Below are 16980 nucleotides of genomic sequence, written 5' to 3' on the forward strand. Positions count from 1 at the left end.
AGACATCAACACCCTTGAAAATGTCCAAAGATACTTCATCAGAAGAGCCCTTCACTCCTCCACTCGAAACAGAATACCTTACGAAAATAGACTAATAATCCAGGGTCTAGAAAGCTTAGAACTACGGCGCCTAAAACACGATTTAAGTATTGCCCACAAGATCATATGCTGCAACGTCCTACCGGTCAATGACTACTTCAGCTTCAACCGCAACAACACAAAAGCACGCAACAGATTCAAACTTAATATTAACCGCTCCAAACTTGACTGTAAAAAATATGACTTTAACAATCGAGTCGTCGAAGCGTGGAACTCATTACCGGACTCCATAGTGTCAACCCCTAACCCCCAACATTTCTCCCTTAGACTATCCACGATTGACCTCTCCAGGTTCCTAAGAGGTCAGTAAGGGGCGTACATAAGTGCACTAATGTGCCTTTCGTCCCCTGTCCAATTATCTTTCCTTTATCTCATATATCATGTATATTTTCTTCCTTTCATATATCTTCTCCTCTATTTTTACATATTATATTTATATATATTACTTCATGTCTATTCTCTTCCATATGTATTGTGTATCGGACAAATGAACAAATAAATAAATTTGCTCTTAAAATTTAAATCAGAGCATGTCTCTGTCCAATGTTTTCCAAGCCAAGGAACGTAGGAGATTTTGTAAGATGTCCCAAGGGACCCACTCAGGAATGTAACTAGGGATAAACCAGGACAAACATTCAATTTGATGTGATTTAACATTTCAAAATTGGAATTCGTGACGATAAAGGAATCCAGTGTAAGATCGAGTTCGGCTACAATCTGGGCTCGGGGCCAAAATGCAGGAAGTGAACTCACTTGCCTTGTCCTCCTCAAATGTGGCTTGTACCCAAGAATTTGGGGGAAAGGATAACTAGAACAGGTCACACACAGAACCAGGATGACACAACTGTAAGGCAGCTGGACTTTGGTTAATCTCATCGGCACCTTAGGGCAGTGATGGCGAACCTTAGGGCATAGGTGGCACATGGAGGCATAGCAGAGGACATGTGAGGCATCGCCAGTGATGGGCTACTACGGGTACAGCTAGGTACGCAGAACCAGTAGAAAATTTTTGATTTTTTTCCTTTTTTTTCCTTCTGGGCTCTGGGTTTGTTTTTCCTATTGCAGTAAATGAGGTTGAATGTGTATAGTTTTGGAAGAGCTGTGTTTGTGTACACACACATACAGTTTATATAGTAGATAATGTGTATTTTTATGTGCCGGTGTGTAATATGCATGTACACATATGGCATATATTAAAGAGTATATTTTGGATGTTCCGTCATAACAAATACCTCTATATACGCTCTCTACATGGGGCTACCTTTGAAAAGTGTTCGGAAACTTCAGATTGTGCAGAACGCGGCTGCGAGAGCCATCGTGGGGCTTCCCAGATTCGCCCATGTTTTTACAACACTCCGTGGTCTGCACTGGCTGCCGATCAGTTTCCGGTCACAATTCAAAGTGTTGGTCATGACCTTTAAAGCCCTACATGGCATTGGACAACAGTACCTCCGGAACCGCCTGCTACCGCACAAATCCCAGCGACTGATAAGGTCCCACAGAATTGGCCTTCTCCGGATCCCGTCGACTAAACAATGTCGTTTGGCGGGGCCCAGGGGAAGAGCCTTCTCTGTGGCGGCCCCAACCCTCTGGAATCAACTCCCCCCCCGGAGATTAGAACTGCCCCCACCCTCCTTGTCTTTCGTATATTACTCAAGACCCACCTATATCGCCAGGCATGGGGGAACTGAGACACCTCCCTCAGGCTTTTATATTTTATGTTTGGTATGTATGCGTTGTTTGATTTTAAATGATGGGGTTTTATATGTTTTTTCTCTTTCAATATTAGATTTGTTCCCCTGTAACATTGTTTTTATTATTGTTGTGAGCCACCCCGAGTCTTCGGAGAGGGGCGGCATAGAAATCTAATAAATTATTATTATTATTGTTGTTGTTGTTTTTGTTATTGTTATTATTATTATTATTACTATTATTATTACTATTATTATTATTAATGGATGAGTTGCTTTTTCATTGTTCTTGGGTTTTAAAAAATATGTCAGCTTAAGGAATAATAATGTTCTGCTTCTCAAGAAATTAAAGCAGCGAGTGGGTGGAGGAACAATTTTTGACTTAAGCAGGGAGTTCCTATCCCGAGCCTCTCTGCCGACATGATATCCGCCTGCTGCCCGAAATCTTTGCTTATCAAAACATTGGAAGATCAAAGGTGTGTTCGGGGAAGAGCAGCCAAAATATATTTCTCCTTTTATTTACATAAGGAGCTTTCCTTCGGCGGCTCCCAAGAGTTTGCATATTTGCAATACGTCCCCATATCTCTTTGTTCAAACGACTCCAACAGGTCTAAATCCACCCCACCCTGGAATAATGTTGCTTAAAGGCCCACCCGGTTTTGGCCTTTCTGGCAAAAGCTTTTCAAAACTCCCAAAGCTTATTTTCCTATCGTTAGCAATTCTGTCGTTAGCTGGAATGCAGGTGGTCCTCGACTTACGAGCAAGGTTGAGCCCAAAAGGTCGGCTTGGAAGCAACAGTTATTAAGTGTGGGCTTTGCTTCGGTTTTTCTTGTTGTTGTTAAGTGAATCACTGCCGTCGTTAAATTGGGCACACGATCGTTTAAGGGAATCCGGCGTCTTTGTTGACTTTGCTTGTCAGAAGGTCGCAAAAGGAGATCATGTGACCCTTTCTTTTTTCTTTTTCTTTCTTTCTTTCTCTCTCTTTCTTTCTCCTTCCTTCCTTCCTTTCCTTCCTCCTTACCTCCTTTCCAACCTTTCCCTTCCCCTTCCTTCCTCTTTCTTTCTTTCTTTCTTTCTTTTCATTCCTTCCTTCTCTCCCTCCCTCCCTCTTTCCTTTGCTTTCTCTCCCTTCCCCTCCCTTTTCTTTCTTCCTTTCTTTCTTCCTTTCTTTCTCTCTCTCTTTCTCTTTTTTTCCTTCCTTCATTCTTTCTTTCTTTCTTTCCTCCCTCCTTCCCTCTTCCTTCCTTTCTTTTCCTTCCTTCCTTCTTTTTTTCTTCCTTCCTTCCTTCCTTCCATCCTTCCTTCCTTCTTCCTTCCTTCCTTTCTTTCCTCCCTCCTTCCCTCTTTCTTTCTTTCTTTTCATTCCTTCCTTCCTTCTCTCCCTCCCTCCCTCTTTCCTTTGCTTTCTCTCCCTTCCCCTCCCTTTTCTTTCTTCCTTCCTTTCTTTCTTTCTTCCTGTCTTTCTCTCTCTCTTTCTCTTTTTTCCCTTCCTTCATTCTTTCTTTCTTTCCTCCCTCCTTCCCTCTTTCTTTCTTTCTTTTCCTTCCTTCCTTCTTTTTTTCTTCCTTCCTTCCTTCCTTCCTTCTTTCTTTCTCTATTCAGTGCCTGATGATCTGACTGCAGAGGAAAGAGAAGAACTTTCAAACATCCGTCGCAGAAAGAAAGAACTCATTGATGATATTGAGGTAATCAATTTCCTTTCCTAATCAACTTTCTTGTCTCCCAGGTTCAATTATGAGATACGTCCTTGACTTACATCCACAATTGGGGGCCAGAATTTCCATCGCTAAGCCAGGGTTGGGGATTGTTAAGTGAGTGGTTACTCAGTTATATGTCCATTTTGGGCACAGTTAATAAGTTTAACCCCTGCCCGGATCAAAAGATCACACGACAGCAGGGATTCTGCGACGGTGATAAATGTGCGAAGATCAGTTGCGGGTCATTTTTTTTCAGTGTCGTCGTAACTTCAAACGGTCTCTAAATGGATAGATGGAAGTTGAGGACTGCCTGAAGTTGGCATGTAAATTGTTCTGCAGTTTTTCAATTCAAGTTTTTTTTAAAAAAATTGCTATTAAGGGAAGGTAATTCAGCTACTATATCATATGAATAAAATGATAGAGCAGGTAACGATACCTCAAGATTTATGAAGCATCTAAATCCCTTTTTTTTTTGGATTGCTGCAGAGGAAAATGTCATAAAAATATTAGTCTTTAGAGAGGGGCGGCATACAAATCTAATAAATTATTATTATTATTATTATGTCAGTACAACACAGCAAACGAGATCACTATGCTGGATTTCGTATTTCATCACCAGTCGGGCGCTCCCCAAGCACCTAGGACTGTGTGATGTAGCGGCGAATTATGTGTGCCGATTCCAGTAAAGCGGCCTTTTGCAATTGACAGATGGAGATTTTGTCAATTCCGATGGTTTTCAAATGTCCGCTGAGATCCTTTGGCCCTGTGCCCAGCGTGCCAAGTACCACTGGGACCACTTTCACTGGCTTATGCCAGAGTCGTTGCAGCTCAATTTTTAGATCTTCGTATTTCACTAATTTCTCTAGCTGCTTCTCCTCAATTCTGCTGTCTCCTGGGATTGCGATGTCGATGATCCATACTTTCTTTTTCTCCACGATCACAATGTCTGGTGTGTTATGCTTCAGAATTCGGTCAGTCTGAAGTCGGAAGTCCCACAGTAGTTTTGCTTGCTCATTTTCGACCACTTTTTCGGGCTTATGATCCCACCAGTTCTTTGCCGCTGGTAAATGGTAGTTCCGGCACAAGTTCCAGTGGATCATCTGTTTATTATTATTATTATTATTATTATTATTATTATTATTATTATTATTATTATGTGCTTAGATGGACAGATTAACACTTAAAAGAAAAAAAGCAGAATACTTTTTAAGATGGGACCTATTTTACCAAATTAATAAAAAACAGATGTTACAAACTAAAAAGACTAAAAAAAGATAATTATATACTGAAATTTTATTAAGCTGGATCAACTAATTGTACTATTTCTGTGTGACTAATATTTATATGTTTATGAGGATTATCATTGTGATGATTGTTGTATCTCTATTCAAAACTAACTGTAACCAGACAACACGTTGTTCAGATAGAATTCAGGGGTAGGCAAAGTTGGCTCTTCTATGGCATGTGGACTTCAACTCCCAGAATTCCTGAGCTAGCATGATTGGCTCAGGAATTCTGGGAGTTGAAGTCCACAGGTCATAAAAGAGCCAACTTTGCCTACCCCCTGTTGTATGGCAGAACACCCCCGAGATAGATAATGGAGCATTTTGTATGCGCATTAAAAACATGCATTAATAAAACATATATTTTTTTAAAATTCCTTTTTAAAAAAAGAAATGAACACATTTGCTATCCTACAGGTGCACTTTCTGGGAAAGCTCTTTTAATTTAATTATTCTAATTTGATCGCCTTGATTTAAATGTTTCTCCATTCCTGAATAACTCACAAAAGGCAGAAGTGGGTTTCTCCTGGTTCTTACTGGTTTTTAGAACCGGTAGCACTGTCAAGCATCATATGTGTTCTGTCGAGCTTTCTGGTAGAATCCTCCCAAAAATGCACAGATACAATTTCAGACACACACACATTTGAAAATTCAAAACAATGTTCTTTATAATGAAAATTCACTTAAACTAAGCCCTCTTTTGGGATTGCAAAGAGCACTCGTCTCCAAACAAACTGGTAATTAGTACAAGTCCCTTATCAGTTCTGTGATACTTAGCTTGCAGCTGGGAGGCAATTCACAGTCCTTCTTCTTTCACAAAGTGAAACATACTTTGCTCTGGGTTAGTTTTAAAGCGGGGGGAAATCAGCACACAAAAGGTCCAAGTCAGTAAAGCAGTCACAAAACACAAGGATCAGATAATCCTCCACAATGGCCAAACCCACAGGCTGCTCTTTATAGCAGCCTCACTAATGACCACAGCCCCACCCAACTACAGGTGGCCTCATTTTGTTTGATAATAATCTCTAAGTTGTTGCTTCCTATGCATCGCTCTCCGCATGCGTGGCTGTATCATTAACCCTTGTTCTGAATCCAAGGAGGAGCTAGATAATTGATCTCCTTCTGAGCTGTCTGCCCCACTCTCCTCCTCCCTGTCACTCATGTCTTCTTGGTCAGAGGAGCCTTCATCATCAGATTCCACCGGGGCAAAACAGGCCTGCAGCATGTGGATGTCTCCCCCACATCCACAGTCCTTGGGGCAGGAGCTGGGCCAGAGCTAACCACAACAATATGCGAGCCCGAGCATGAAGCAGTAGCAAAAATATTTACAACCCACCCTGACAATAGGGCATCTAACATCAAACATAATACAATTCACACCCACCCCAAAATAATAAACTGAGAAATACCAAAAAAGATTTGAATTTAGAATAAACAGCAAGATGCAGCCACTGACATCAAAACGACAACAATTCAAAACATACTTGCAAGGCTAAACTCTGAATTTTTGTCCTTTATGCAGCGGTTAAAATTTGAGATTGCGGAAGTTATGACTGAGATCGATCACCTGACCAGCGTAGAGGAAAGGTGAGTTTGACTCAACATGCAGGGGGTCTCATGGAAAATATATACTTATTATTTCTGAGATATCGGCCACATTTCCTTGTCCGCTTGACGGGAATCTGAGCTGCACTGGTTGCCAGTTGGTCTCGGGGCCCAATTCAAAGGGCCGGTTATGACCTACAAAGCCCTAGATGGCTTAGGACAAGATTATGTTTGAGGCCATCTTCTGCCTCATGTATCCCAGCAGCCGATTCGGTCCCACAAAGCTGGTCTTCTCCAGGTCCTGTTGGCCAGACAATGTCGGTTGGGGAAGAGCCTTCTCTGTGGGGGCCCCAGCCCTCTGGAACGAACTCCCTCTGGAGTACTGCCCCCTCCCTCCTGGTCTTTTGTAAAGCCTTAAAAACCTACCTCTGTCGGCGGGCACGGGGGCCATGAGTGATGAGACTGTCTTCGGCCGATTAGATTTAGATTCGATTTATTGGATTTATATGCCGCCCCTCTCCGCAGACTCGGGGCGGCTCACAACAATAGTAAAGAACAGTACATAGTGACAAAATCCAATGCCCAACAATCCAATTACAATTTTAAGTTAAGAAATTCATAAAACAATCCCAATATATATAAAAAACAAGCACACAATCAATCAAACTGCAAAACAACATGGGCCAGGGGGAAATGTTTTAGTTCCCCCATGCCTGACGGCAGAGGTGGGTTTTAAGGAGTTTATGAAAGGCAGGGAGGGTGGGGGCAATCCTAATCTCAGGGGGGAGCTGGTTCCAGAGGGTCGGAGCCACCACAGAGAAGGCTCTTCCCCTGGGTCCCTCCAGATACTAGATATGATTGGACTGGATGAATGTGTGTACACGTGGTCTTTTTAAATCTTTTTTTAAAGTAAATTTTCATAATTTTTATAGTTATTTAGATTTCTTAGATATTGTTATATTTACCTGGATGGAAAAAGACTTTGTTGGGAGCTTCTTTGTTCTGTCTGGACGGGTCAACGGTCAGAATAAAAACCACACACGCACACTCAGAGGATCCAATATAAAATGACATTGCTATTAAAATGTCCAGAGGAAAACAGGTTAATATTTTAGTCCATAATGGCAGTATTCTCAGCTAATAGTCTCTGAGATAAGAAACGAATTCTGGGCCTGGAGCCAACCCTGATTTAGGGATTTTTCTTCGCTGCAAGATACATGCTTTTTTGTATCCGGAGTAGGAGTAAATTTTAAAGGGTTTAATATCCTAATACACTACAGTGGTACCTCTACTTACGAACTTAATTCCTTCTGTGACCAGGTTCTTAAGTAGAAAAGTTTGTAAGAAGAAGCAATTTTTCCCATAGGAATCAATGTAAAAGCAAATAATGTGTGCGATTGGGGAAACCACAGAGAGGGTGGAGGCCCTGTGTCCTCCCAGGAGATTCCTAGAGAGGCCCCACGGAGGCTTCTCCCCGCCTTTTCCGGCCCTGTTTCCTCTCAGGAGATTCCTAGAGAGGCCCCACGGAGGCTTCTCCTCACCTTTTCCGGCCCTGTTTCCTCTCAGGAGATTCCTAGAGAGGCCCCACGGAGGCTTCTCCTTGCCTTTTCCGGCCCTGTTTCCTCCCAGGAGATTCCTAAACAGGCCCCACGGAGGCTTCTCCCCGCCTTTTCCGGCCCTGTTTCCTCTCAGGAGATTCCTAGAGAGGCCGCACGGAGGCTTCTCCCTGCCTTTTCTGGCCCTGTTTCCTCCCAGGAGATTCCTCGAGAGGCCTCCACGGAGGCTTCTCTCCGCCTTTTCCGGCCCTGTTTCCTCCCAGGAGATCCCTAGAGAGGCCCCACGGAGGCTTCTCCCTGCCTTTTCCGGCCCTGTTTCCTCCCAGGAGATTCCTAGAGAGGCCCCACGGAGGCTTCTCCCCGCCTTTTCCGGCCCTGTTTCTTCCCAGGAGATTCCTAGAGAGGCCCCACGGAGGCTTCTCCCTGCCTTTTCCGGCCCTGTTTCCTCCCAGGAGATCCCTAGAGAGGCCCCACGGAGGCTTCTCCCTGCCTTTTCCGGCCCTGTTTCCTCCCAGGAGATCCCTAGAGAGGCCCCACGGAGGCTTCTCCCCGCCTTTTCCGGCCCTGTTTCCTCCCAGGAGATTCCTAGAGAGGCCGCACGGAGGCTTCTCCCTGCCTTTTCCGGCCCTGTTTCCTCCCAGGAGATTCCTCAAGAGGCCTCCACGGAGGCTTCTCCCTGCCTTTTCCGGCCCTGTTTCCTCCCAGGAGATCCCTAGAGAGGCCCCACGGAAGCTTCTCCCTGCCTTTTCCGGCCCTGTTTCCTCCCAGGAGATCCCTAGAGAGGCCCCACGGAGGCTTCTCCCTGCCTTTTCCAGTTACAGTTTCGGAGGCTTGGGTTTGTAAGTAGAAAATGGTTCTTGAGAAGAGGCAAAAAAAATCTTGAATGCCCGGTTCTTATCTAGAAAAGTTCCTAAGCATAGGTGTTATTAGGTACTTGGATCTTAGCAAACAAATTTTTTTGTTGTCTTTGGGGGGAAAATAAGAGATGACCCTTTCCCCTCCTTATAAAGGGTGGGTTGTTTTTAGTGCATCTTGCATTCATATTGTATTGGCAGTTCTGTGTTAGCAAAAACTTCAGAAGAGAAGGATTTAGGGGTAGTGATTTCTGACAGTCTCAAAATGGGTGAGCAGTGTGGTCGGGCAGTAGGAAAAGCAAGTAGGATGCTTGGCTGCATAGCTAGAGATATAACAAGCAGGAAGAGGGAGATTGTGATCCCGCTATATAGAGCGCTGGTGAGACCACATTTGGAGTACTGTGTTCAGTTCTGGAGACCTCACCTACAAAGAGATATTGACAAAATTGAACGGGTCCAAAGACGGGCTACAAGAATGGTGGAAGGTCTTAAGCATAAAACGTATCAGGAAAGACTTCATGGACTCAATCTGTAGAGTCTGGAGGACAGAAGAAAAAGGGGGGACATGATCGAAACATTTAAATATGTTAAAGGGTTAAATAAGTTTCAGGAGGGAAGGGTTTTTAATAGGAAAGTGAACACAAGAACAAGGGGACACAATCTGAAGTTAGTTGGGGGGAAATATTATTTTACTGAAAGAGTAGTAGACCCTTGGAACAACCTTCCAGAAGACGTGGTTGGTAAATCCACAGTAACCGAATTTAAACATGCCTGGGATAAACATATATCCATCCTAATATAAAATACAGGAAATAGTATAAGGGCAGACTAGATGGACCATGAGGTCTTTTTCTGCCGTCAGTCTTCTATGTTTCTATGTTTCTATCTGGGCCCCGAGATGCAGTGAAGGGCTACCAAAATTTTTACTACCACACTGTGGGCGTGGCTTATGCAGGATGCCCTGCGTTTTCTTTCAACATTGGGTGCTCTGGGGTGGAGCTCCATTTTTGCTACCCCACTTCGTTTCCCCCCATCCGGGCAGTAGCCCACCCCTGCCGAGATGTGACGGTCGAGGTCTCGGCATCAACTTTTTGAAGTTTGCATCCTGCCGCCGGCAATATTCACGGCGTTTTTGGCACAACCTCCATGGTTTGTTTATCAAGCCTCTGCAGTCATTTCAGTTGTGGGATTGTGCTAGCAAAGCAGAAGTCCTCAATGCTTATTGGCATCCAGACACTCGGCGTATTATTCCATCCGTTCCCTTGAATGAATCCAGTTGAACTGGTTTGTGGGTTCAAACCTTATAATTCCTGGCTCCAGAATATTAAAATGTCATTTATGACTCCTTCCCATGAAGCCAAAGCTATTTTTATTTCTCTTTGAGTTAAACACAATTTTTTAAGCCACAAGAAGGGGCGTTCGACAAGGATGTAGACTCTTTGTTGGCTCCATGGGATACTACCATATTGTAAATACAGTGTTCCCTCGATTTTCGCGGGTTCGAACTTCGCAAAAAGTCTACACCACAGTTTTTCAAAAATATGAATTAAAAAATACTTCGCGGGTTTTTTCCCTATACCACGGTTTTTCCCACCCGATGACGTCATATGTCATCGCCAAACTTTCATCTGCTTTTAATAAATATTTTTTTAAATAAACTTTAATAAATAAACATGGTGAGTAATAATCTAAATGGTTGCTAAGGGAATGGGAAATTGCAATTTAGGGGTTTAAAGTGCTAAGGGAAGGTTTGTGATACTGTTCATAGCCAAAAATAGTGTATTTACTTCCGCATCTCTACTTCGCGGAAATTCGACTTTCGTGGGCGGTCTCGGAACGCATTCCCCGCGAAAAGCGAGGGAACACTGTAATGCCTTTGATTGAATTGTGGAAATACATTTTTGTTCTAATGCATTCCTTTTTTATCTCTCTTCCAAACTGACAGTAAAGCTACTCAAAGGAATAAGCAGGTTGCAATGGGCAGGAAAAAATTTAACATGGATCCCAAGAAGGTGAGGCATTTTTCTGAGAATGTGCACTTTGAGCTGAAATGTGTGGCCCATGATCTGTTTAACCACAGTTTGTTCCATCAACTATAGTTGGAGGAGTTCATTGCAAGCTTTAAGTCAAGGGTGAACAACCTTGGCAACTTTATGCCTCCTCTCGCAGCAAAACACCTTACTACATCAGATTTGAAGTATTGCAATTTACAACTACGTCGCCTGCGATCTGATCTAACAGTAGTTCATAAAATCATATACCAAAATGTCCTTCCTGTTAGTGCTACTCTACCTTCAACCGCAACAACACACGAGCACATAATAGATTCAAACATAATGTGAACCACTCCAAACTAGACTGCAGAAAATACAACTTCAGCAATAGAGTGGTCAACGCCTGGAACGCATTACCTGACTGTGGTTTCTTCCTCCAACCCCAAAATATTTAACCTCAGATTGTCTACCGTTGAACTCCCCGTTTCTAAGAGGTGTGTAAGGGGCGTGCGTAAGTGCGCCATTGGGGGGACACGATCGAAACATTTAAATATGTTAAAGGGTTAAATAAGGTCCAGGAGGGAAGTGTTTTTAACAGGAAAGTGAACACAAGAACAAGGGGACACAATTTAAAGTTAGTTGGGGGAAAGATCAAAAGCAACGTGAGAAAATATTATTTGACTGAAAGAGTAGTAGATCCTTGGAACAAACTTCCAGCAGACGTGGTTGGTAAATCCACAGTCACTGAATTTAAACATGCCTGGGATAAACATAGATCCATTGTAAGATAAAATACAGAAAATAGTATAAGGGCAGACTAGATGGATCATGAGGTCTTTTTCTGACTTCAGTCTTATATGTTTCTATTGTGCCTGCCGTCCCTGTCCTACTGTTTTCTTTTATCATTATTTACTACTTATGTTATGCTTATACAAACTACAATCCTATACTTGTTCGACAAAACAAACAAACAAACTTTTAACTCCCAAAATTCACCAGCCAGCCCACTTCCAGAATTCTCAGCCGCAAAAACACTGGAAGACGCCATCTTGTTTAATTAACCCATCTCCTCTGATCTCCATCGTACCATCTTGTCGAAAAAGCCCAATAAATGGAGCTCGGCGTCATTGGACGAGCTTCTCTAGGGCTGATCTGCAAACCTATCTTTCTTATTACATTTCGGTCTTTAGTTTGCTCTCCCAATTTTTCTTTATTAGATCTGAGAGAGACAGTTTAGCGAACACCACGTTCCTTTTGTCTGGCTCGCCTCCCTCCATCTTAAAAGCTAAATACATCTGGAGCCTTGCCTTCTCCTTAAGGGGTTAGCTTGGGTTTTTTTTCCGATGATGCTAATTTCATTTTCTTGAGCTATCTGGATTTCCAGAAGACAGGCCCAAGTTACAAGAAACGGATATGTGAAGCATTGAGCCGAGAGAGAAAGAGAGAGAGAGAAACAGAGAGACAGAGAAAAGAGAAAGAGAGAGAGAGAAGGAAAGAGAAAGAAACACAGAAAGAAGTAAAGAAATAGAGAAAGGAAAAAAGAGAAACATTGCAAGAGAAAGAAGTATATCAATGGTGGAATTTTAAACATAGTTGTAAAATTAAATAAGTAAGAATTTATATTATTATTATTATTATTATTATTTTATTATTATTTATTAAATTTGTATGCCGCCCCTCTCCGTAGACTCGGGGCAGCATACATGAACTTATTAATTTGAATGTTAACTGTATGCATACATGAAAGAACATTTAGAAATTAATATGACAAGGTTTCTCTTTTTTAATTGTACTAAATAAGTGAATTTCAAAAAAACCTATAACATGACAATAATAGATAGAATGTAATAGTTTAAAAACAATATAAACACAGAGTATTTTTGCAATATTATAAATTTTAAAGTGTTATTTTTTATATTTTATTACTAGCTTAAGTATTTGATATTTTATAGATGAGAAAATTAATTAAAGTTATATAAACTATAACATAAAGAATTGAACAAGAACATAGAGCGTGTGTGTTATATTTCTGTACATTGATCTGATTATAGTTAGGGTTTTTTCCCCCCTGCACTAGTTAGACTTCTGCGACAAGCGGAGCAATGGTAGCTCCTTGAATGTTGAATGTTGTTTGTTTTTGTTTGTCTAATGAAAAATAATAATAAAATATTTTTAAAAAAAGAAAGAGAAAGAAGTAAAGAAATAGAGAGGGAAAGAAAAAGAGAGAAACACCGAAAGAGAAAAAAAGTAAGGAAAGAAAGAAAGAAAGAGAGAAAAAGAAAAAAGAAGAGGGGGTGGGAAAAAGAAAGAGAAAGAAAATGAGAAATAGAAAGAAAAGAGACCCTTTGAACAGCTTTGGAATTGCCACAAATTTCTTTTCTTGTGGTGGTTTTGTGGAAGGAAACGTAATTCTTTTTGGTAACCAAAAATACTGCCTCCAAATAGAAATCTAATTCTTGGTCTTTTTGTCTGTGTTTTGACTAGATATTTGTTTTAGAGAGATTTTTGCAAGTCAGGCAAAAGTCCTTGACTTATGACCACAACTGGGGCAGAATTTCTGCTGCTAAGCAAGGCTATTGTCAAGCAGACTGTGTCCAGTTTTTACAATCTCTCCCCCCTCCCCAATTGTTGTGGATCAATGCAGTTATTGAGCAAATTGCTTGGTGTGATTCGCTTAATAACTGCATTGTACGAGGACCTGTCATAAGTGCCTTTGCCTTGTGAGAAGTACAACTTCCCTACAACTTTGAGCAATTGCTAAATTTAGTGGTTTGAAGTGTAGGATTACCATATCTCAAGACCTAAAATGGTCACCGAACATCAAAAATATCATCACAAAAGCACAACAAAGAATGTTCTTTCTGCGCCAGCTCAGGAAGCTCAAACTGCCCAAGGAGCTGCTGATACAGTTTTACAGAGGAATCATTGAGTCTGTCATCTGCACCTCTATCACTGTCTGGTTTGGTGCTGCAACCCAACAGGACCGACACAGACTTCAGAGGACAATCAGAACTGCAGAAAAAGCAATTGCTGCCAACCTGCCTTCCATTGAGGACCTGTATACTGCATGAGTCAAAAAGAGGGCGGGGAAAATATTTACTGACCCCTCACATCCTGGACACAAATTGTTTCAACTCCTACCCTCAAAACGTCGCTACAGAGCACTACACACCAAGACAACTAGACACAAGAACAGTTTTTTTCCAAACGCCATCACTCTGCTAAACAAATAATTCCCTCAACACTGTCAGACTTTCTACTAAATCTGCACTTCTATTCTACTGGTTTTTCTCATCATTCCTATCACCCATTTCCTCCCATGTTGACTGTATGACTGTAACTTGTTGCTTATATCCTAAGATTTTTATTAATATTGCTTCTTCATTGCTTCTTTGACCCCTATGACAATCATTAAGTGTCGTACCACATGATTCTTGACACATGTATATTTTATTTTATGTACGCTGAGAAGCATCTGCACCAAGACAAATTCCTTGTGTGTCCAATCACACTTGGCCAATAAAATTCTCTTCTATTCTATTCTATTTCCTGCACACATACACAATCACACACGCAAACTAACAGACAAAGGAAGGGTAAAAGAGCAGTGGTTTTTCAAGGCTAAATATATTTTCCAGGTTTCATAAAACATCTTGGGTTTAACCTGATTAATAAAATAATTCAGTACATTTTTCTCCTTTGGAAACAGGAAGGACAGTTTTGCTGTGTTTCTTGGGTCAAAAATACGTTTGTTTTTCTTGATTTCTCCGCCATCCTAAACCTGCTTTGAACTTTCCGGCTTGTTTGTTTGGGAAAACGAACCCAGCTATTTCCACTCCAGGCATTTGTGGTTCCAGCTGTCCCAAGAAGGGAAAAGAGCAATAAATCTTGCCCAGGAATTGCTCCGATTAAATCCCGGGTTTGGAAAATGTAGTTAAAATGCCATTTTCTAAAAACAGAGTTTGCACAATGACCTTCGAGTGAAAAGCAAGAAAAACCTGCATGTTGGTTTGACATGATTGATTGCAGTTAGTTGTTTGGTTAACCACTTTGAAAATAAGCCATGGGTTAACATGGTTTTAGTAATGAGGCGGCCAAAGGCCTTGCGTGGACAAGTCTCCTTGCTCAACAAATCATGGTTAAAACAAGCCATAAGTTAGTGTAGGATTTAGCAGTGTGTAAGCCCAACTAGGAAGCAGCCAAAAGTTAGAATGAAGAATTTCCTTACTCAATAAACTGTGGTTAAAAAGCAAACCATGAGTTACAATGCTGTTTAGCAATGTGTAGACCCAGCCAGGAAGTAGATCTGGATAGATGTATTTCCTTGTTCAATAAACCATGGTTAAAAGCAAGCCATGGGTAAATGCAGTACTGTATTTAATAATGTGTAGACCCAACCACAAGGTTGGCTTTGGGTAGGCGAGTTTCCATGCTCAATAAACCATGGTTAAGAGCAAACCATGGGTTAATGCAGAATTTAGCAATGTGTAGATCCAACCATGAGCTTTGGTTGTAAGTCGAGGAGTCCCTGTTTTCTGTATTTCCAGAATGTGAATTTTCGATAAAGAGCAAGGAAGCCTGAATTCTTAACTTCCTTTTATTTTTCTTGCCCTCCTTTTGATTTAGGGAATTCAATTTCTCATTGAAAATGATCTTCTGCAGAACACGCCCGAAGACATCGCTCAGTTCCTATATAAAGGGGAGGGTCTTAATAAAACCGTTATTGGCGATTATCTCGGCGAAAGGTAAGTATTTATTTATTTGTATTTATTGCATTTATTGTATTTGAATGTATGTAGAGGTCAGTCCTGGCTGCATATCGCCTCCAGATGGACACAGAGAGGTGGATTTGGACCCTCAGGTTTCCTTTGCTTTTATGGGTCGTCCCAGGGGTGGAATGGTACCAGTTTGGCCCAGTTTGGGTGTACTGGTAGCAGCAGCAGCCTCCGCCACTGGTGGTTCAGAGAACCACTAGTGATGGCCCCACAAGGCTCCACCCCCTGCTCGAACGTCGCCATTTTCTTTTTTTAACCCTCTGCGTATGCGCAAAGCCTTCCGTGCATGTGCAGAGGGCCGAAAAGAGCATATGATGGCATGCATGTCGGAACTGGTAAAGGGAGGTAAACAGATTTTACCGCTGGTAATCCCCAACTTACAACAGTTTTGTTTTGTGACCATCCAAAGTTCCAATGGGCAGTGGAAAAAGCGACTTATGGCCAATGACCGATAAGGGCCCACAGGGTTGGCCTTCTCCGGATCCCGTCAACTAGACAGTGTCAGTTGGTGGGGCCGCGTGGGAGGGCCTTCTCTGTGGTGGCGCTGGCTATTATTATTATTATTATTATTATTATTATTATTATTATTATTATTATTATTTGCCGGCAGGCCTGGAGTCATTGATTAATTCGATACCATCTTGATCTGGCCACTAGAAGATATGAATGTTTTTTAAAAACGGTTTTTACATTGTTTTTACACTACATTTTGTAAAATACAGAGTTTGGAAGGAGTTGGGCAGCCTATAAGTATTATTCATCAATCAATCAATAATAGGCAACTAACTTTCTTTATTCCCCCACCCACCCAAAAAAATGTTTGGCTTCTAATGCAAGATGCTTCTTCAGTTCAGTCCAGGACAATATAACGGAGGGGGTTGATCGAGCAACTTCAGATCGTGCAGAATGCAGCTGCGAGAGCAATCATGGGCTTCCCCAGGTATGCCCATGTTACACCAACACTCCGCAGTCTGCATTGGTTGCTGATCAGTTTCCGGTCACAATTCAAAGTGTTGGTTATGACCTATAAAGCCCTTCATGGCATCGGACCAGAATATCTCCGGGACCGCCTGCTGCCGCACGAATCCCAGCAACCGGTTAGGTCCCACAGAGTTGGCCTTTTCCGGGTCCCGTTGACTAGGCAATGTCATTTGGCGGGACCCAGGAGAAGAGCCTTCTCTGTGGCGGCCCCGGCCCTCTGGAACTAGCTCCCCCCAGATATCAGAGTTGCCCTCACCCTCCTTGCCTTTCCCAAGCTCCTTAAAACCCACCTCTGTCGTCAGGCATGGGGGAATTGAAATTTCCCTTCCCCCTAGGCTTATAGCATTTATACATGGTATGCTTGTATGTATGAGTGGTTCTTTAAATTGGGTTTTTTTAGATTGTTTTAATATTACATTTGTTTACATTGTCTTTTTATATTGTTGTTAGCCGCCCCGAGTCTTCAGAGAGGGGCGGCATACAAATCTAATAAATACAAATACAA

At 42.0% G+C, this 16980-nt stretch overlaps 1 protein-coding gene across 1 annotated transcript in view; it reads left to right on the top strand.

Moving 5' to 3' along the window:
* The window catches only part of CYTH3 (cytohesin 3), an 81582-nt gene that overhangs the window by 36886 nt on the left and 27716 nt on the right, over window positions 1-16980 (top strand). Inside the window, exons 2-5 of the mRNA XM_070761207.1 lie at window positions 3393-3475; window positions 6293-6357; window positions 10671-10737; window positions 15346-15464. Coding sequence (XP_070617308.1) covers window positions 3393-3475; window positions 6293-6357; window positions 10671-10737; window positions 15346-15464 — 334 coding nt within the window. The remainder of the gene's footprint in view (window positions 1-3392; window positions 3476-6292; window positions 6358-10670; window positions 10738-15345; window positions 15465-16980) is intronic.

Source organism: Erythrolamprus reginae, chromosome 9 (genome assembly GCF_031021105.1).
Source record: "Erythrolamprus reginae isolate rEryReg1 chromosome 9, rEryReg1.hap1, whole genome shotgun sequence".
NCBI classification, from domain to species: domain Eukaryota; kingdom Metazoa; phylum Chordata; class Lepidosauria; order Squamata; family Dipsadidae; genus Erythrolamprus; species Erythrolamprus reginae.